The sequence below is a fragment of the Pyxicephalus adspersus genome, chromosome Z, assembly GCF_032062135.1.
Source record: "Pyxicephalus adspersus chromosome Z, UCB_Pads_2.0, whole genome shotgun sequence".
Taxonomy (NCBI): Eukaryota; Metazoa; Chordata; class Amphibia; order Anura; family Pyxicephalidae; genus Pyxicephalus; species Pyxicephalus adspersus.
The window spans coordinates 55,350,234-55,372,735 of NC_092871.1; the positions used below are offsets into that span (position 1 = coordinate 55,350,234).

General features: G+C 39.4%; 1 protein-coding gene and 1 long non-coding RNA gene across 4 annotated transcripts in view; one reads left to right on the plus strand and one right to left on the minus strand.

Annotated features, from left to right (window-relative positions):
- Positions 1-2,616: 2,616 nt before the first annotated feature.
- TPRN (taperin) overlaps positions 2,617-22,502 on the plus strand; it is a 40,741-nt gene continuing 20,855 nt past the window's right edge. Inside the window, exon 1 of one of the 3 annotated variants that reach the window (XM_072430276.1) lies at positions 2,617-5,474. In XM_072430276.1, the coding sequence (XP_072286377.1) occupies positions 3,018-5,474 (2,457 nt within the window). In that variant the 5' untranslated portion in view covers positions 2,617-3,017. The remainder of the gene's footprint in view (positions 5,475-22,502) is intronic. The other 2 variants (XR_011923368.1, XM_072430275.1) reach the window with 2 other exon arrangements.
- On the minus strand, positions 17,533-22,092 carry LOC140343571 (uncharacterized). Its single transcript, XR_011923370.1, has 3 exons — positions 21,722-22,092; positions 20,191-20,342; positions 17,533-17,731 (listed from the first exon to the last, which is right to left on the minus strand). It is a non-coding gene; the product is annotated as an uncharacterized lncRNA (long non-coding RNA).

A 22,502-nucleotide genomic window follows, 5' to 3' on the forward strand; every position in this document is an offset into this window, starting at 1 on the left:
TTTAAAAAAACTAACTAGCTATGCATGGCACTATAAGTAGCAGCAACCACATTTGTACTTTCAGTGCATGTGCAGTCAGTGAACAGTACCTAAGAGTGTAATACACACAATGTAACTTACTCCTCCTACCCTGTCCCTGTCACAATACACGTCTCTCCGTGTGTTTATCCTATACACTGAACACAAGATGTAGTTACTTACCCCTCCCTCCTTCCCTGTATAAATATGCCTGTGCTCAGATATCTTCTGATTGGCTGCTGGGCCTTGCTGTGCATCCTGGGAGCAAATGATTCCCTCCCAGCAGTGATTCTTATCGAAATTCCTCGGCATTACCACCCCCTGATTTTTCCCTCGTTCGTGCGGTGAGAACACAACCTCATGGCGAATCACAAGGCCGTTCTCACTTACATGTTCAGTAAGCGAGAAAGGCCCCATTCGCTGCGAGATCAAAATTACAATTCTCGCTCGCTCATCCCTAGTGATCAGTGAGAGGTAGAAATGCTTAAGGATGTTAGACAGTAGAAGAAAAAAATGTTTACAGCAATGGTAGGGAAAAAAAACAAAGTCTGTGGACAGGGGGAAATTATTCCCCACCCATTGATGTGCACTTTTCTTCCCCCTCAACCCCTGCTTGGCACTATTAATCTCCCATGCCCAGCTAGGCACTGTAATAGTTCCCAGAAGGAAGTGTGGGCGAACACTAGCCACTAGTGGGTGATGGAGGAAGCAATAGTGCCCAGCAGCCTAATCCCAGCTTCTGGAGGAATACCAGCCAGAGATGCACTGTTCCTTGCAGCTTTAGGGGCAGAAAGTAATTGTGCGGCTGTAGAGCAAGGTTACAGTTCACCACTGAGAACTTGATTTTACTCCTAACAATTGATATGGTGCTGAACAATGTAATTACCAACTGGGCACACTCAAAAATCTTTTGGTGACCATTATAAGGAAAAGCACTCTAATATTATCATAATTAATAAACAGGATTTATATAGCGCCAACATATTATGCAGCAATGTACATTAAATAGGGGTTGCAAATGACAGACAATCTCACACAATAGGAGGGGGATATGGAATGATGGAGAAGTAGTGAGGGTTTAAGTGACAGAGGAAGACAAGCAGACAAGTTTAAAAAAAAATGGGTTTTGAGTGCTCTGCCATATAATCATGCCATAATGGTACTCAAACAGCTCAGTTGACCAGAGTATTAAAAAGGCTGAAAATGCTCTGTGACTCATCTGCTCTTTTGAGGCCCTAAGAAGCTATCTTGACAACTGAAATAATATTCATGGACATTGAAAGGGATCACTATAGCCCATGTTCAGTGTTCATATTGCCAATGGCTAACATGGAATTCTCTTTATAGAGGCTTAACATTTGTCACTGACACCATATTCTTTAGGGCTAGCATCCACAAACAGTTCCAAAAATGTTGTTCATACATTTGTTGCTGAAACCCTCAAACATTAACCTACTGTAGTGAAAGTATTGGTTAACATTCTATAAGTGTATTTTTTACCAACAGTACAATAACTAAATATTCGCCACAAAATGACAGACATCTGTAAATGTGCAGCAAATCCAGCAAAGCTTTTTAAAACTAGGACATTTAAATATCAAAGAAGAAAGTCCAGAAGTGGGATCTTTTAGTAACATTTATTCTTAAACTGTGCCTCACCTCTATAAATTAGTAATCACGTGAAAAAGAGAAAGAAAACAAGAAAGAGAAAAGGGAGGCATTTTAGGTTGTTAAGGTTTAACTGTTAAAATACATGAAAGGGGGCTGGCTGCGGAAGCTCTGCTCTCCCAGCATACCACCAACCGTTCAATCTCCCAATTTATGAAAAAATTCTCCCTTATCTCCCTAATTGGCATTTAATCGCAATCTCACATGATATCAGAATATCCTACATATCAGTACCCAAGTTGTCACCTTACCTATATGGTATCAAGTAATTACCTTTAAGCCAACATCATCTAGGAGGATCGTTGACTATTTGTGGACTATAAACTCCATAGATAGACTGCAGTTCCCTGTGAGTAAACACATATAAACATATACCTACCTTATCACAATGTCTACTCAACAGTCTTTGAAGATCAAACCTTCCTATAATCAGTATACCTACAATTACATTAACTCAGCCAACCGCTAACAAAGTTGGACAACCAAAATTGATCATTGGTGTCATCTTCAGATAATTGAATTTTGAATTTGTAATTGTTCAAGTCTCCATATCCCCTGAGAAAACCAATCTAGGTAAAACGCGTCGGGAAAAGACTTTTTTATTCGATCTGGTCTATCTCCGAAATACATATGACACAACATAATACCTGCCGAATGATGCCTTTAAAGCTTGAAAAAAAATTTTGCCTAAAATCTGTGATTTTCCAAAGAAATAACTTTACTTTTTTTTTATACTTAAGTGAAAAGCATCTCCAGACCTCCTGTTATTGAGGCTCCTGGTCATCTCTTTTTTTGGCTACTTTTATAAAAGGATCCTGAGCGGCTAGAAACTTCATGTGGCGTCATTGACCCAGATTGGATATGATCAAATTTTGACATAACCACGTTTGTAATAAATGAGAATGAAATCAGGTAGAAGCTCCCAACAATAGAAATAGAAAATACCAATAAACTGATACCACATAAGCGCAAGGTTGTAGGAGGATTTTGTGGTCTCCTAGTAAGGAGCAGATAGGCACATATTCACCACCAGGTGGCGTTCTTTCGTCGCAATTGACTGTCAAAGCGAACGTTTTGGAACAGCTTAGAGGTGGAGTTTTCGATAGGTTTCCCGCGAATGGGTGCAGAAGCTTCAGGTGAGCGTTTGAGGGCGTGGTCAGAACAAAGAAAAGGCGGGACTTGCCGCTCATAAATTTCGGGGCGTGTCTTGTCGGTGACGTAGGTCGGTGAGGAGGGTTTGGATGTGACAGGACGCGCTGCGGGCTCGGGATTTCGCTCATTCGGTAGCTGCGGTCAGCAGAGTTGTTTTAGAGTTTCTTCCCGCAGGGAACATGGCTGTCAGCGGCGGTATAAACAGTTGGTCCAGGCTGGAGCCGAGTAGTATGCCGGCCTGGAAGCTTGAGGTGCTGGAGAGGAAGCGTCAGAAGATGGCAAGCAGCGGTGGTACCCAGTCCACCCGGGGGAAGGATATGTCACCCAACCGGCACTCCAGGAAGGGAAGCCCTGAACGCCTGGTGCTGCAGGACAGCCTGGGCCCCCTTCATGAGAACCCCTTCATCAAAATGGAAAATGAGCGTCGCCGCAGGCGACCACAGCACCCTCAGCATCCTGCCTCCGTGGGCCGCACTGCATCCCCCATCCGGCACCTGATGGATATGTACAGCAATGTCCCAGGAATTCGCACCATCCGTGCTGACAACATTATCATCATTGAGTCTGACCCTGGCTACTTTAACCAGCCCAGCCAAGTTGCCGGCGGCGATCCCATGGATGAGTTGTTGGCCAAGAGGGGCAGCAAGGTGGCTGAGATCCGAGCCTCTGAGGTGGTCATTTATGAACCGGAGTTCTCAGGCAAAGAACTGGATAATGAAATCCATGTTGCATCCAAGAAAGGTCCACTAGACCAAAATGAAGCCTTAGAGGAGGCTGGCCGGGTCAGTCGCCTTCTGGAGAAGTTTGATCACGGTTACAGCAGACCGGTACGGTCACGGAGTTGGGAGAATTTGCTGGATAGGGACAATAAACCCACCCTGTTGCCAAAACCTTCCTCTGTTGAGCGGCACAGTTGCCCTCCCCAAAGTAAGGCGTCTAAGTGGTCCGGAGAAATCTCCCCATCATCCGCTGCCTCAGTTTTGGATGAAGATAGCAAGCGTTTTCCCTTGAACAACCCATCTTGGCTTCCATCCAAACCACCCGCTGTCCATTGTTTACCAGACCCTGGCTTGTTTCACAAAAGACCCCCAAGTCCGGCGACACCACCTGCCTCAGGGTCCTCACCCTCATCCTTGGTACCACTGTTCCCTCAGCATGAAGGACCCACTGATGAAAAATTGGTTTCCCCAATTGTGGCTACCGTCAGGGAGAAGTTTGAGGTTGGTTACACCAACAATCATCCAGTCCCAAAACTTATGAATGTTGCTCAGAAGGCTGGTAGCAACACTATCATTGTCAATCCAAAAGCTGCCTTAGTTAGCAAGACGCAGCCTTCTAAAGGGTCATTTGGAGACAAAAACTCCTCAACTCTTACCAATGGTCATATTGACTCCTTTGAGATAAATGAAAAAAACAACAATAGTTCTGTTACAGTTCAAGATCTCTTGTCCAAAAGTAAGTGGCCTAGAGGTACTACAAGTCGGCGGTCATCCGAAGAGAGCCGAGTAGTGCTATCTCCTGCATACGATTTCACCAATGAGCTTCCTAAAGGCGCAAATGATTGGAGGCCAAAGTCTGAAGTAAACCAACCAAAAAATGGCATCGCAACCTTACCTAGTGCCAGTCATTCAGAAAATTACGTCCACAACCACTGTGACAGCAGTTTCACCAGTGCAACTCCTAGCCAGCAAATGAAAGTTTCTTTTTCCACCAGCAGTAACAATTCTTTTGAAATCAGGCCTGCACCAAAGCCAGACCTAAGTAAAATCCCTGAGGATAATGTCCAAGCAAGAGCTCTTGCAAACATTCGAATGCAGTCTAAAAACTCTTTTGTTTTTATTCCAAAGAAGAGGCAGCACCCTTTTGTTCCAGTGACTGGCAGTGTGGTCCAAGTCTCCAAAGACAAGCCAAAAGTTCAAGTTAGTTCTTCCACATTAAATGGACCTAAGTTGGATTCCACAGATTCTCCTTTAAAAAAGGATGTCCATTCTAAGAAAGCCTATGTTCCAGTTAATGGAGAGGAGATATCTGGTTCTGTTACATTCAAATCTAGCGTACCTTCACTGTCAGATTTTGACTGGAAAAGTGGCCTTTTGCCATCCAAATCTTCTACAGAAAGTCAATCTTTTACTGACTTTGGAGCTGAGCTGGAGTACTTTAGTAGTGTACATCAAGGGGATTCTGTAGACAAATTGACAGTACCAGTCACCAAAATACATGAGGATGTAGCTAAACCAGATATTCCAGTCACCAACATAGATGACATAGTGACCACTAATAACCCAGAGCTAATCAAAGAGGCCAAACCAGCTTCAAAAGCAGCAACGGACCTTGCATCAGTTTCATACCGGCCTCATGCTTCCTTGTCCTCTGTCTGTGCTAAGGGCATCAATACTTTTACCATCATCCCCAACAGAAAGCCCATTACAGAGAAAGAAGCTTTTAGAACACCAATAGTAGTTGAAGATGATGATTATGACAACAGAAAGGCTTCAGATGGATTTGAGGCTCCCTATTCCGAGATTGGGGCGCTGCTCAAAAAGAGGTATCCAACTGCTGATGAGATCCAGGTCATCGGTGGCTACCAGTCGCTGTCAAAGTCCTGTCTGTCAAAGAATGGATCAACAAGGAAAAAGGTAATTGTCATGGTCTACCTTGCTTGATTCATATGTATACATAATTTCCATATTAAGCATACAAAAAATGGTGAACAGAGTAGTTAACAAAGAGAAGCACAAGCTGCTTTCTACAGACTATAGATTAGTGTTTCTCCACCAGAGTTCCTCCAGATATTGCTGGAGGTTTCTTGAGCAATGAACAGTTTGTGCCTCTCAGGTCAGTTTTACTGCCACCAATGATATTTGAGCCTATCTGTATAGGTGACATTCCTTCCACTGACCACCACACGAATTCCCTGTGAGACGTCGATATAGTAACTATAGAAGGGATTACCTGAAAGTTATTTCAAGTCGTTACCCATAGGATTGAGACAGGCTGCTATAGTTTCACTCGGCTGGTTGGATTTTTATTTCTGCCCCTGTTATCAGAACAGGGTTGATACCTCCAAATGGGGAAACAGAAAATAATACAAACATTGAAAGCATTTTTTAACACCTCTTTTTTTTTTTTTTTTGTTCACTAAAAATAAAGGTTTTAGGTTTCCATATTTTTCCATGTTTGAAACAAAAGCTTTGCAAATATATATTACAAAAGCAGGGAAATCCATTATAAGGAAGTCTTGAATAGTTAAAATGTAAAGTGGTTAAAAAAACAACATTCATTGGACACTGAACTTTGTAAATGTTTTAATATGTTCCTTTGGGTAAACAATCAATTATTATTTGAGAAAGTCAAATATTTCCTAAATATAACAGTGACTGACTTGTTTTAGTACTTTGCTGCGTATGATAAGAAGAATGTTGTTGATTGTAGATTGCATAGAATATAATTATTTACATTTTAGGAAGTCTTTTTAGGTACACTACAAACAATGGTTGATTGAGAAACTTTGGTTCGGCAGTATGCACAGAACACAATGCCAAGTCTATGGAGTTTGGCTCCCATATAACTGAGGAAGATATGAGGGGTTTAAAGGGAAAAAATAGGCAACCAGTGTTCATCTTCCTTATTAATGGCTGATGTACATGTGATGTGTATCCATTTATCATACTACATAACATGCCCTATATAGGGGGTGTCAAACTCAACCACACAGTGGGCAAAATTAAAAACTTACAAAGACGTGGGCCAACCTTCAAATTATTTGAAAAAAATGGAAGTTTTTCCTTCTCATTAGATATAAAACCTTTTCATATGGAAACAAAGAGGCTTTGCTTCACATTCAATCTGGAGCAAGCCTATATTAGAGAAAAAGGCCTAGGATTTTTTTTTTTTTTAATTTTATTTAGGAAAAAATCTTATGCCTCTTTCTCTATTTGTAGCCTTCCGAGTTAAATTTCCGTGGTTTCCTTTTTGCACAGGCTAACAATATTACCAAATTTTCTTCTATGAAAATTCAAACTTTCAAATCCATGCCTTGGAGTAGCAAGGAAAAGTACAGCCGAGGGGGAGTGCTGGAAATGCCAGAAGCCGCCAATGCAGGGCTATATCTTATGTGTAACCGCCGCTGGAACACCCTCTTCATTGAAATAGCGCCGTTACTAAAATTCCCAGCATTATTTGCATCTATAAAACAGTCCATTGCGGGGCCACACATAGGCAGAGAGCCCGCTGGTCTATAGACCCGAGTGATGCCAGGAATTGTAGTGGCGGCGCTATTTCAATGCAGCAGCGGACCAGCTGCATTTCATATTTAGGATTCCTTTGGAGGCCAAAGAAAAGTACGTCGGGGGCCAGATTTGGCCCGTGGCCAAGAGTTTGACACCCCTGCCCTATATCATCAGATTAGATGTAGTTCCTTCAGTGATAAGCCAGTGTGAAAGGCTTGGTATATACAAACCCATGTTGAAATAAGATGCCAGCATGGGTAGTCATTGAATTTATCCAGCTGATACAAGTACAGATATCTGGTGGTAAATATGCCATGCAACATAACTGACATATTGGGAAGGATGGGGGTCTGTGTGTAGACAACATCAGATGCCAATGGTATCTTCTGTACTTTTCAATACATTAGCATGCACATGTAGGCAGTACAAACTGGTGGAACTATTTGAAGGTTGGATTGTGCTCAGTACTTGCGGTCATTTGGCTTTTTTTAACTGTTATGTTCCTATGCCATTTCCTATGTGGTTACCTGGACTGGAATGTTGGAGACATCTACCCAATGTGGACACAGAGAGAAAGAAAAACCTGGACAAATGTTCAGTAACGCATAGTAGCTGATTACTGTATCATATCTGAATATACAGATCTTATTAGTTGCTAGGGGTTGTTGCTGTATGTATAAGGTCTTTGTACTTTGCTCTTTATTATCTAGCCCACAGTGTCTAGTTCTTTTAATTTTTTTTTCTTAGTGAAAACCGTTGCCTTCTTGATATCTACATTAACTTTCAACTGCTCAGCATAATGATTTCAGACAACTTGATGACTAGTAGAAAATAAGTGACTGGATTTCTTATTTTTAAAGGGCTCACTGGATGAAAAGTCCAAAGTCTTTGGTATTGGAAAGAGCTTAAATGAAGCATCATCAGGTCTGATTGTCGGGATTTTCCAAACAAATGCTTTATTTTCACCATGCCTACTATTCAGCTAAATAGACACACTTGGTGTGAAAAGTGTAAACACTGAGTTATCCAGGGGAGCTATTAAAAACAAAACTGCTCTGAAACAGTAGAAATAGCAGTTTGGATCTCTTTTAAATGGGTTCCTCCATTTTAGTAATTTCTGGTATAGATCTCAGATCAGTTGTGCAGTGTAATTGAATTTTACCATTATAACAGCAATGCCTATGTATGGGGGGGGGGGGTTTATTAGATATGACATCCTTTTTTTTTTTTTTTTCCCTCTTTGTAGTGATCACAATGTAACAGGTGCTGTAGTGTCCCCTGTTTTTCCTTCCCACGTGTCCAATTCCTAGGTTTTCTTTCATGAATCCAGGACAAGGAGCCTGGGATGTGACTGCAGCTGCTGGTTGTATGAATTTTACTACACACCAGCATGGAAGTACAGCTGCTACAGTTCCAAATTACCCAATGTAAAAACTCCTGATTGAGATAATAAAAATCAAAAAATATTTTTCACATCCTAGCTGAGGTTTTACTAAATGATATCAAAAGAAAGTCCTTTTTAGCGTTGTGTGTTCCAGAAGATGATTTTACTTTCTCAGACTGGCCTTTAATCTTTCCTGGCTTGAAACGTTTTTATTCATCCAAAACACCCCCTTTTTTAAGTACACAGGTAAACTGCCTTGTTCTTATGTTGACACTGCATTCTAGTTCTAGCTATTTCAAGCCGTTCATTGGTAAATTATGGACTTTGCTGGAAACTTTTCGCTAAAAGGCCACTGTCCTGTTATCTCAAAAGTAGGTAAGTACAGAGCTTTGCATACTTAAGGCTGGGTCTACATGAACAGTTTTAAAAATGCATATAAACATTCCTACCACGTTTATATGCGTTTTTATGCACTTTTACAAGCGTTTTAAAGCTTAACTTTAAAACGCTAAAAAACTTTTATAAACGCCTATGACGCGTTTTACCGCAAATTGCTGCAATTTTACATAAGTGTTTATAAAAGGTTTACTTTTAACCCTTTCAAGGAATGAGTACAGGGGTACATAAAACACCTTACTCATTCCCTGAAAGGGTTAAAATATGTGTAAAAAAAAATGGACGAGGCTTTAATGTTTAAATATTTTATTAAATGTGTTTGTGTAACTAAACTTTTTTTTTTTCCAGGTTATCCCAATGACAGGATGAGTTCCATGGCTGCAATCATGACATGAGCACAGCCATGGGACTCGCAGGGCACTAGGGGTTAAATGCGGACAAGGCTCTCCATTCACCTCTATTGCTCTGTGATTGGCTGAGGTTTTTACATTTCTCAGCCATTCAGCGCTAGACATGAATGGGGAGACTTGTGCCCATTCATCTCTAGTGCTCTGTGATTGGCTGAGAAATAGGAAACCCTGAAGACGGCTCAAGCATCATCAGGATTTCCCTTACCTCAGCCAATCAGGGAGCAGAGCAATCAGCGGAGCTCTGCTATGCTGACAGCTCCACTCCCCTGATTGCTCCCGCAGCCCTAGAGAAGCTGTGACGTGTTCTGTTCATTAATTTTAATTAATATTCATATAATTCTCACATTTGAATTATGCAGCTTTCTTGGGTACATTTTGTCATAACGGCTCTGGGCATACAGTCAAGGACTGGAACTAAGTTGGGTTTTCTCTCCCTTTCATATGATTTCAGCAGAACAGAGGTGAACGAAAATTTGTTTATCATGGTTCTTCTGTGCTGTAATGTTGTAGGTTGTAGCTGGTTTGTTGCCTTTTGCAGTGCAGTTTATTTTCCCTAAAAGCAAGTATGTGAAGAGAAGTTTGACAACTTTTTGAATTTAGTTTAGTGAGGGCTATAAATCTGTGGAGCTGATTTGTTGACTTTTCATACATAGAGTGCGTAGTTAGTTTTAAATCAATAATACAAAACAATGTGAGATAGTACTTTTATAATTAGTATGGTTGACCACCACAGAAAGGAGGCCCTTTTGCTGAAAATAGCATAGTGGGTGATTGCTCCTAAAGTTGTATCTTTTAGGGCACATTGCTAGGACTCCTCTTCATTGTTATTTCATCTGCATGTTGAGTCCTAATGGTAAAGTGTTTATTCATATTTAAGTTTGGGTAAAAACATGATTGCCAGTCCCACATTTTCCAGGATGTTGACAAACGTGCGCCATTCAAGGACTCTGACTTTGCCTGGTGTTAGACTTGTTTCCCCAAGTTTTATGTTCCTATGTATTGTTACTGGGACCAAAACTCATAGAAGTGGTAAAATGTACTGCTGGCTGGAGTTTTTTAGAATGTGATTCCTTTACTTAACATTTTATATTGTTAGAATATAATTCTTTAATGCAAGGCCTACTTTAACAAATGTATGTGACTCCTAATTTTTCTAATGGAAGCAAAATGCACAACCCGTATCACTTGGGTAAAACTTTCAGCTCCATTCAATAATTTTGTAACAGTGAGAGAATGCTGGACTGCTAAAGCCCATTACTGTTCTGTGCCAACCTCTGTAATCTCTACATGTCCTCCTCTCTTGCCTGCCAGTCACCTGTATGTCTGAAGAGATGTTTTACCTTCACGTGCAATGTTATTTACTATTATTTTAATAATCGGGTTGTTTGCAGGTTCTTAAATTGTCCTGAATCATTCTGAGAAATGTGATCACTGTTGCCTAAAAGCACTTAACTTGCATGGTAGGTTCAGCTATTATTAGATTCAAAGCTTGATCTGGAAAGTGAAGTTTGGCAACTTTTTGACTGACATCTTCCAGTAAGTTGTGACAGCCTTGTTATAAATAAAGGGTGGCTGTCACCTATGATTGATCCTCTTTTATTAAGTGTGGGATATCCCTAGCCTGCAGCAAAAATACAAATTCTCCAGATTTCAGAGTATACATAAAAATGTTGATATTTACCCTAAAAAAGTGTGAAACCATTTTAAAGATTTAAAAAAATTGGTTTTACCCTTTTCTTTATTTATACCTAAATCCTATGTAAGTACTCGGCAAGGTGGTTTGGCTGCCCAATTATTTACTATCCAATGTGGGCATATTGGCTGCCAGTTACTATTTCACTGAATAGTGGTATGGCTGGGGGCATGGAGACATCAATGATTTGTTTGAACCAAAAAAAGAAAATGCTTTCTGGTCTATTGTGATTTGTGCAGTAAGAATTAGGAGTATGCAGCAAGCTTTCTTTACACACTGCCAATATTTAAAGGGTGCTGTGAGCTACACTATGCTTGACCAGCCATTTTCACAAGTTCCGGACAATTCAGTGATCATTGTGCCTGTTAGCATAGGGACTCCATGTGTCTCCAAATCGGCTATGGCAGTCAGCAGAATTTGAAGTGTGTTTAGAGAAGAAAATAGATGTTCATCAGAACAAAGAATCATTAGAAGATCAAAGATCTGAAATGAGGATCAATATGTAGCATGGTGACTAAATTCAATTCCAGTCTTGCAGCACTAAAGTTATAAGTTCAAACCCATTAAATACATTGCATGGATCTTATATGGGCCTACCACCCGTTCTTTTGATTTGTTTCACATTCTATAAAAATACCATTTATAAACTGTCTTCCGCATAAATTGGTCTTCAGTGTCTGCAGCATGGAAGTTGGGCCTGTCCGTAGTTTGCCTTCTATAGAATTGTAGAACTAATCAACAAAAAAGTAATTTGTTATCTAGTCCTTAAATTTCTGTAGGAGTAATACAGAATCTAATATCACAATATGAAATGCATATGCACAACTGGTAAAACAAGGAACACACCCAGAACTGTAACCACCGTAAGATAATAATAGATCTTCTGAAGAGAAGTGATTGTGTGGGAGTGGTAACCATTGCAATGAGAGCCTGAACCAGGCTAGGCTCCAGTGCTTTTATCTGTTACCAAGCTTGGTTTAATGAAACCACACTTTTTCGATAACAAAATTAAATATGTAAAATCAGCTTTGAAAAACGTTTAAAAAAAATGCTTATTGAAGATGCTGCATATGTACAGAAAAAAATGGGCAATTGAATTCCCAGGTTTTACCAATGTTCTGGGAGAGAGTATTGTGACAGGAGGCTATACACCTATTGAAACCAAATTTCTGTTCCAACTTCTGATTTGACTCCAGTATAGCTCTTTTATTTTAAAACCTATTTGTTAAAATTTTACCAGAAACATAATTCAATTTAGTAATACTTGAATTATGCTCTTATTTAAAATTGTACCTCGTTTTTTAATATTGTATTTGTCAGAAATAGTTGATACAGGCTCAAAAGAAAGGAGAAAAGCTGTGATTGCTAATTCTGCAAATTTTAGACATGGGGAAAAAGAATTGTGCTCGGACTGGACCACCTTTTAATTCTCTGTAATTTACCAGTAAACAGGAAAGTAAAATAATAGCTGTAAGCTGATGTGACTCAACATGACAGAGAGGATCCATGGATTTGTCAGTAGTAGTCTGGAGTAAAGGAGTTAAAGCAATAATCTGCATATAGATCCAAAAATGGACTGCAGACATTGCTGTGGCTTGTATGTTCCCGATGCATGTGGTTTGCAAGAAAGTCCCTAATTATCATTTTTAGTGTGTTTCTCCGCATACAATTTTCTTATGCAAATTACTTTTGTAAACCTGTTGTAAAGTTGCTTACTTGGTAATTTTACCAGTATCGGTTCTTCCTGTTTCAAAATGAAAACACTAAACCAAAGCAGCAGTGTTTCCATCCTGTCAGGTTCAGTCTTTCAGTTGACCTTTTGAGCTGCTTATCAGGATTTCAGAGGACATGCACTGGCCTAATAGGCAGCCCAATGGCCAGGAGAAGAATGGCATAGGACGAGATGACAACCCTGCTTATAAGTGCAAAACAGTGACTTATGTCCGCTTGAAAGAAAAAATGCTGTTACTAGCAGAGTCTTTAGGTAAGAAACTTTTCAACAAATTGTAGTGTAGGAGAAGCTTATCATTTAGGATTTACATACCTGTCCAACTTGTCCATATGTTTAAGGAGACAATTTCTGTTGTACCATTTAAAGGAGTGAAGCACATTGGCTTTTCTCAGATTTTATTTTGGTATGCTTGTTCTAGGCCAGAGACAGCCAGGTAACAAACATTTTTAGGAGACAAACACACAATCATTTGTGTTTTATGACAGGTGTGCGATTAGGGGAAGAAGTGTTCATATTGCGTATTAGGGTTTAAGGTTGGATTTATGAAGTACCTTCAGTGGCACTCCTTGTTCCCACTTCTGTATGTTGCAAAGACTGAATTCTAAAATGCCCGTGCTTTTAACTTACAGGTAATTATTATAGGTCTGCGTTAACAGGTGGTAGATTCACCACAATGGCAGTACTGGGCACTCCATTTAAGAATCAGGAATTAATTGTTGTGACCCTGCTAAGTTCTTGCAGTAGGCCGCACTCTGGAAACAGCCGCTCGCCATCCACTGAGGATCTGGTTTCACTGTCAGATACTTATCAGGAGTGAAAATATTGTGCTGCAGGCTCTAAAATGCCAGATCTAGTTTCTGTGATCTCTGCTGAGTGGGTGAGGCTGCTGGGTAGTTAGCAGTGAAAGGATTACAGAGAAGTTGCCGGTACAGGTACATCACCACCCAGAAGCCATGTTTAATCACATTCTGTGCACCTTAAACCTGAGATCGGTTCTGAAAGTTTTTTTTTTTCTCCTAATTTTCTTAATGTAAACTGTATTGACAAGTCCATATTTTTCATATTTAGGCCCAAAACTAGTTAACCTGGGAAGGGCTGACAGCTTGGCAGGGTGTCCATGATTGCTCTGCCTAATAGTGGAAATGATCAGCCTGTATATACTGCATTGTGAGGAATGATGCCAGCATGCATACCTCCCCACTGTCCCTGATTTGAAGGGACTGGCTTTGTGGCAGAACTGAACCATCTATTCCTCCTTCCTTTTTTGGGGGGCGATGGGTGTATACATAAAAATGCATTATTTAGTTATTGGGTGTTACTTTTACACTGAACCTTTATCCTGTCTAAATGATTCCATTTGGTATTTTAAAAAGGAAACAAAGCTTTGATGCTTGTCAATTTAACCAATCTGCCTGGGTCTTCCAACGACATAAAGCTCAGGGGGCCAGACCATAAACCTTCATAGCTGTAGGTTGGTACAACATGTAGGACTCTTCCTAGGATGTGAACACAGAGACAAAAAGAGATGCCAGGTGAGATCTATGTTATAGGCTAACTGTGACTGTACACAATCGGAGTGATTGGGTATTTTGGCTGGAAAAAATATGCCAGGCACTGGGTTAAAATGACCTGTGGAAAACCCTACATTTACTGAGACTTGATGTATATATTTTTTTCTGTTTTAGAATCCTAACAAAATGTAAAGTTGCAACAAACAGAAGTTACCTAAACTTACTTTCTGTAGGTCATGCACAGTGCAGTGAAGTGGAGCATGCCGGGAATATAAATATAAGGAATATAAAAGTCCAGCACAAATTAACTTATAACAGGGTCATAAATGCTGCTGACACCCCAAAAAGGCAAATATTATCTGTGGCTTATTACTGCCTGTTAAAAATAATGTAGATTAGTCCAAATATGGAGCACATTGGGCAATAAACTCACAGCAGACAACAGCAACACATTACAAGATTCATGGCAATGGCATGCTAACAGCATGTTACATTGGAACCCCAGATTTTAGAAAATTGTATCGCCAACACTAACTTGCTAACTAATTATTAGTAACACTAACATCTTGAGTTTTAAGTTAAGACATAGTTTTAAGTAAAATATAAGAACATAGAAAATTATATTATTTTAGTCTTTGGTGAAAGAGTAATTCCACTTTGAACTTACAAAAGGGATTTAAAAGTAAGCTGCTGTTTTATAATCCTAACTATAGATATAGATGGTATGTAAACATGATCTGTTAAATGCACATTTATGAGCATGTATTCATTTAATAAAAGCATTGCTATGGTTACTCATTACATTTGCAAATTTTGCTTCCTACTTGATATCACTTATGTTTTATGATGCATAAGCAGCTTCCTTATTTGTGCCTTGCTTAAACTTGCAACCAACTGAAGACTATTAGTCAGTATGTATACCTGAAAACAGTGCACTTTCTCCAGGCTCTGTCGACATAAGACTCCCACAATTCTCCAGGGACAGTACTTAGGTCTCCTGAGGCAGCTTGTAAGCAACAATAGCCTTCCGTAAAATGTCATAATAAACAATGGTAACCGCAATATTAATTTACTAAATATATACTATATTGAAAAACATATGTACATGCTATAAAGCATAATATTTTAAAGCCTATCTTTCCTCAAATGTGGTGGTTGTATTGGTCCTACTGGAAACACTTGCTGTCATAAGGTGACAGCTCTCCCTCACCATATTGTATAGAAAAGCAGAGTCACCCTAGGCTGGCTGGCAGAATATAGCTTGGATAACATGGGTAAAAATGTATTTAAGTACATAGGAAGCTGGAGGGACATTGCATTTCTGGCAGGTTCAGCACGTATGGAAAATGTATGCAGCCTAAATAAAGAAAACTAAGGCAGCCACCACATTGGACTGGGAAGTTGGAATATATTATATCACCAGTGTACAAGAAATGGGTTACATTTTCTTTGGCTCTTCCGGATGCAGCTCACAAGTATTTATTGTTTAGAACACTTTGCTTGTATTTGCAATTCAGTTTGGATAATTAGGCTTGTTTGCTTTCTATTGTGCATTTTATTTTTTCACTGGGGTTTTACAGTTTCACAATGGCTAACCAATGACAAGCAGTCACTAGTTTGACATTTTATTGAAGGCCATTTTGTATGGAAGGGAATTTCTTCCGCTTCTTGTTTATTTCATTGCTGCAGTTTTAAGACTGGATTTTATATAGCAACTAAACAAATATTTCTTGGTTTATGTAAAATTGTTTCTAATAACTCGTCTGATAAATATAGAATAGAAAATTTCAGAGCTCATCATCCTGAAAATAAATGTGTATTGGTCGAGGAAGTCACTGGTTCATAGTGGATAGACTGCATTCTCTGTATCACCAGCATCTAGGAAGTGGATGTGATGTGAATATGATATTGAAGTATGCTACCCATCAGTGTGTGATTGGAACAAAGTAATTGAATCTCACGTGGAACACTTTAACCTTTAATCCCCCATCACAATTGGTCTGTAGTTCAATAAAGGCTTTTTCACATGGAGAGGCAGTGCAGACAACACAAAGCCTTTAATCAGCTTGTACCAAGCAGGGCAAAAGTCCAGCACAAATTAACTTATAACAGGGTCATAAATGCTGCTGACACCCCAGAAAGGCAAATATCATCTGTGGCTTATTACTGCCTGTTAAAAATAATGTAGATTAGTTCCAAATATGGAGCTCATTGGGCAATAAACACACAGCAGACAACAGCAACACATTACAAGATTCATGGCAATGGCATGCTAACAGCATGTTACATTGAAATTATAATGCTGGAAACTGGTCATTTAAAAAGGACCTATATTTTTATAGCTGAAAAGCACCTGTGTTGGGGCAAATCCGTTGTGAAAATACTCCTATCTTGATACCTGTTACTAAATTGTGGGTGGTAAAATTTTCTACCTCCTAACGATCTTTCCTTAACTTCAGACTATGCACACTTTGCTGTACTCTATTGTCAGAGATTTTGTAGACACTTGTCTTATTGCTGCCAAAATCCAGTTTATAGTATTAAGTAGAGGTCTTTTGTGTATTTCTGCTTGCTAGCTGGCAGCATACATGTTAGGTCATGGCACCACCACAGAAATCATAGTTTACATGTAGGACCACCTTACCACCCTATAGACTGTGTGCTGCACCATATGATAAACTTTTTTTTTAGCAAATGTCTTGCTCTGGGCTTTCCAAATTCATGTAGCATCAAGGTTCTAAAAACAATTATGTAAATATTTAGGCTTCATGGTCCCTGTTTCTGAGCTCTGAGTTTTCATGAAGCTGATGTCTCCATACATTATAGTATACCCAGAAGCAATATAAAACTCTGCTGAAAATGCTGCAAAGGTTTGTATAAAACTTTGACTGTTTTACAAGATTTACAGAGCAAGTTTTATATACTGCTGTAGTGGATCCCTGTAACACACAAAGGTATTGCAATAATTGGTACAGAGCGTTTTGTTCCTAGAGGTTGGTGGAGCCTCGGGTGAATTGTAATACCAGTGTGTCACACAGTGGAGCCGCACCGTGTCTTGCATCATCAGGGTGGAGCAAAATCCACAAATTACTTAATCCCTCTGTAACGAGGGCAAGCCATTGTTACTAAGGGAACAATTTGGCAGAGATTGTGTCTATTCGGTTAGCATGTACTACCATTGTCCATAATATAAGGCTTTTACATTGATTTATATTTCAGAGATTTGAGGCACTCGCATAGACCACATTCTCCAGAATAATTAGGCCTTACTATATGTTAGGAATATCCCACATCATATTAATCTATACAATGAAAAGCCTTGGCTCACTTTTTTTTATTAGGTCGTCTTATACCTATTACAAATTTATCTAAAACATTGCTGTTGAGTAAAAATTGCACAGACTTTACTTTTCCTGCCACTGCAGCTTCTTTTCTTTTCAGACTGAATGGTCAACTCTTTTATTCTGTTAAGATTTTTCTCTGTGACACACATACTACCAATCCAGAGATTTCTGTTCACTCTTTGCATCTGTGACCCCTGTACGAAAAAAGGGGAAAGGGGGTGTCACCGGATGAAAAAGGCACTAGCAGCAAAAGAATTATCAGAAAATCTAACTTTTCCTTACAAATATTTGGTGTTCCCTGTTGGGCAAATTTCTGCATAAAAACTATTATTTGGGTGTCTAACTCTTTTTGATTGGAGTAGGAGTATAAAAGAAAATTGAAGTGGTTCCTATTGCTTGGTTATTATGCTTATCTGCTGGCTTCAATATTCCTAATTACTGACCCAAAACAAGTATGAGTTTCATCATTTGATGTCAGTTACTGTACTTGGTGTCAGTGAGTTGGAGCAAATTGAAGCTAGAGGCGGCTAGTGAGCTGACATTTTTAAAGGCGGTGAGCAATGTGTAAAACACCATGTACAATGTATAAAGTGGGAATTACAAACTTTTAAAAAAGACAGAGTGGGAAAGGGATAATAATTCTGTTTGTTTTGTTCCTGTTTATATTCATTAAGGAAGGATTTCACTTTTCTTGCTGTGTTGTCACCAGAACAGGAGGTGCGTTTAAATCTTACTAGGAGCACAGCAATAAAAGGACTGGTATTGTAACTCACTTTGGCACCCTGCTCTCTGGAATATGTCCTGGCTTTGGCTAGCTATCATTTGTGGTACACTAATCAATGACATGTCGCCCATATGATCAGCATGCTGCTGTAATGTAACTCTCCTCTAGTTCAGTCACATCAATTAGTCGGTTGTCTAAACGTGGTCTGTGTAAACCTCATTTTCAAACTGTGATCCTTCGAGTATTTGCTGGTGCCTGCTTTCATCACTGTTCATCAGTCCCATCCCCCCTCCTCCATCCTCCTCCTCGGTGTGTTTGCACACAGATGTGCTGTATGAATTTCAGCTCTCTAAGTCCATGTGTGTATTGACATAAGTCACCTGCACTCTTACATCTGTCCCTCATACACATGCCTTTCAGTGTAGTGATTTGTCTGCCCTGAAGGATTTTGGGAATATCACTCTAGATCCTGGAGCTGACTGTTTAGAAACTGCCCCATCCTGCTAACAATACAACAGGCCAATTCAAGGGGTTACTTTAGGGCTACCCTGGGGGCTGAATATGAACAATCTGGATGCTTGCATTCATTTTCTTCTATTGATGATCCGTATAACCTTCATATTTCTCACGAAGGGGAGGGAAAGAAATGATGGCTCTTTTGCTTAGACTTGCTGGATTTAAGGAACCTGCTCCACAAAGAAAAAATAATGACACGTCGGATATTAAATGTTGAGATTTCCAAGCCGTACCTGTAAGGATGATCAGAGAAAAGCAGACATACATCTCACGGGCACTGTGGGCCAATCATGAGATTTACAGTAATTTGTACACTCTGTTCAGAATCCACTCTTTAAACTGCATCACAAGGCAGGTCTGCTTCTCGGGACTCAGAGACCGCACGTGATAACTAACCCTAATTTACTCCATAAAAATTCAGGTCACTGTCTGTGCTGGAGGGACTGCAGACAGGTTCAGACGAGCATTTGAATCTGTAATGTATATTTTTTTTAAAGTAAGTCCTAACGCTGTCACTAAAATGTTTTATAAGCATTACCATGTGAATATAATGTACAGTTTTCTTGTACAGGCAGTAACCTGCTAGTATACATTAAAATCCATACATAAAAGTCCTTGTTGGGCACTTCCTGTTATGGGGTGACAACCGTTTACCATAGTGGTCCTGTGTTATTACACATGTCCCATGCCATAGCAACACACATTGCACATGCACTGTTTACAGTTGTCATCATTGGAAGTACCTGCAGTTGACAATGCAGAAAGGGTGGATGCAGACATGAAGTGACTGAAAAGCTTGTGACGGTAAAATGGTATTATGTAAACAAAAATGGTGGTTTTTAAACAAAACAGTAATGTGCTTAACAAATATACTGTTGTCCTTTTGCTTGTCCTATGTCCTTTTGGTCATATGACCAGATTCCCTTCCAATCACAGGATTTTGTATGGTTTTTAGTGTGTTTAATGTGCTTTTGAATAAAAATCTCAACTCTAGCAAAAACTTTATTTTCAGTTTCAAGATAGTGTAAAGAAGTCAAACATTTTTGGCCTGGTTTTTCAGAGACTCGAAGATATAGAGACAACTGTAGTCACCATGACAAATGGAGTGACATGGACCAACTCCGAAACCAGACAGGTGTTGTAACTCTAAATTGCTAAATGTACGTTTGTTGTCTGACATATGACACCTGGACAGGTGACAGAAAATCTCCCAATTAGGAATGCACACAACTTTCACGGCACTATTATGGTTCTAACATTCCATCTTTGTGCTCAACTAAAAAGATAAACAAAAGAGATGGTTTGAAAAAGAGATGAGTTTAAATGGCATGTGTAAATAGGTCCTTTTTATGCCAGATGAATATAGTTGTGCTGGGTTGTTTGTATTGGTGGGAGTAACTGTGTAATACATACCTTATGATCCTGCAGTTTCTTCTTTCTGGGGCCTTCTTTATTATGACCATCCGCTCCCAATGCTTCAGAACAGTGGTCCCCTTATGCTTTTGTGGCAGCTGCTGCAGGCTGTGCCACACTGGTTTATTAACCAAAGCTCTGACTGCATATTCCTGAAAAAAATACAAATCTACAGGTAATAAAATGGTTATGGGGGGATACAGGTCTCTTTAAACACCTGCATTGGTGCACATGGCAGGGATGCAAAAAGTGTTTAAAAACATACATGATTTTAAATACTGAATAGAAAAGGAACATGGCTGTATTATGGCCAACCCCGTAGTCCTTGCACTTGTCTTATTGAATAATCCAGTTTAAGCCCCTTTGACTGACTGGACTGTGAGGACAGCATTGTGGCGTTGTCTGGCATTCACACCCTGGGGACATGACCTGGCTCTCATTCCTGCCATTATTATGATTTTTCTGTTAAATGGGTCAGGCAGCTTGTATAACGCCTAATAAGCAATTAACAACCAGAGCTGTGGAACTAAAAAACAAGTAATCGCTCAAGATAAAACTGGTATGATGCTGCTGAATGAAGTTAGCAGGCACGGGCAGATTCTTATTGCTGCAGCCTGTACTCCACAGTCTGTTTCCCTACGAAACCACTTTTCTGCCAGAATCACCACTTATAGAAAAAAAAGGCATTGCCTTGTTTTTCTGATTTTTCACTTGGCTTAGTCAGTTAAATAGGCTTATTTGAGATGATCATGATAATGATTGGTTAAAAAAACAATGAAGGATTATTATTAATAATAATGACATCATAGAAAAGGTGCCTTTAGCTGCACACCAACTGTTTTCTATGGTAAATCAATGTATCAATAATCTATGTGTTCTTGTTCCTCTTTACTAGTAGAAATGAAGAAATTGGTGGAAATTTGCTTTGCTGCAATTTATTAGGTATATCTATCTTTTTGCATTAGATGGTCAATCTTCACCTCACCATGTTTTTTCATGGAAACATGGACACACTAAAGAAATGGTCTGCTCATCTCTGCCTATGCTCTGTAAATAGAATATGGCCTTACCGGTTAAATTATCTGTCTTAATTATTATGCCATGTATGTTATTTTGTGTGCACACTGGTGATTGGACTTCATGTTCATATTAAACCTATGCGTTAGTCATGTTACTACAGTTGGGAATTTATACTTTCATTTCCCAGCTATTTGCTTTTATGGATACATAAAGAGAAAGCGTCAGGTACTCTCCCTGATGGTGGCAGAGGCCAGAATCTCATCCAGGCATTGTCAGCTGCTCCAATTAAATGGGGACATCTTTATGAATGATGACCTCCAATATTTCCTGCTCCCCTGAATAGATCACAATATATGATCCTTCACCTTGTACTACTGATGCCAGATAAAGCCCCCAGTTATCATAAAAGATATCTAAACAAAATAATATATATTTTGCAGGACTATTGTTTTTTTCCATCATTAGGCGAAGTGGCTGCATTTCTTTGCAAGAACATTTTCCACAAATATACCTGTTGATTTTTGCCAGAAGTGTAGTGTCCTTGACCCTTCCTGTGAGCAGAAAGCACAAAAGTTTTCTTCTCTAAACCACTTCTCCTCCCATGTAATGGCGACAATGAAGAAAACATTTCTGCACATTCTGGCCTGGTTGTTAACAATGGCACCCTTTATACAGTGGAGGAGAGAGCATATCCATATGAAAATAAAGGAAAAAAATGTAAACACAGGCAAAACAATTTTATTTGTATACCTGGTCCTTATTTTTGGTACTATAACAGTGTTTTCCCCCCAAACGAGGACCAATTGCTAACAAGGACACAAAGAGACCTGTTAACTGTGACCAGTCTGTTCCATTGAATACCAGAGGAGTGTAACTATGCCAAGGGCGTCAGCGCACCATTTGCTGACATGTATTTTATATCCAACATTCTCCTTGTCATCTGCCCTCCACCAGCTTCCTCCAAGGATGTGTATTACAAGCAGAAAGCTTTAGTGGAAGGCATTTACTGCAAAGAATGCCATAGTGGCAACTTCAAATCAGGTAATCATTGCTTCTCTCCCCATAATTTATTGCAAAGCCAATTTGATAGAATCACAAAAGATCACATGAAATTGGTCCTTTTTTTTTTTTTTTTTTTTCAGCGTGAGCCCGGAGGAAAAAAAAAGAAGATTGTTTTACGGGGAATACATTTTAAAATAAAATAATTTTAATGTTTTTTTTTTAATGTATTCTTAATGTGGAAACAAACTCCTCTCACAATTGCAAGTCACGACATCTTTGCCCTATTTTTC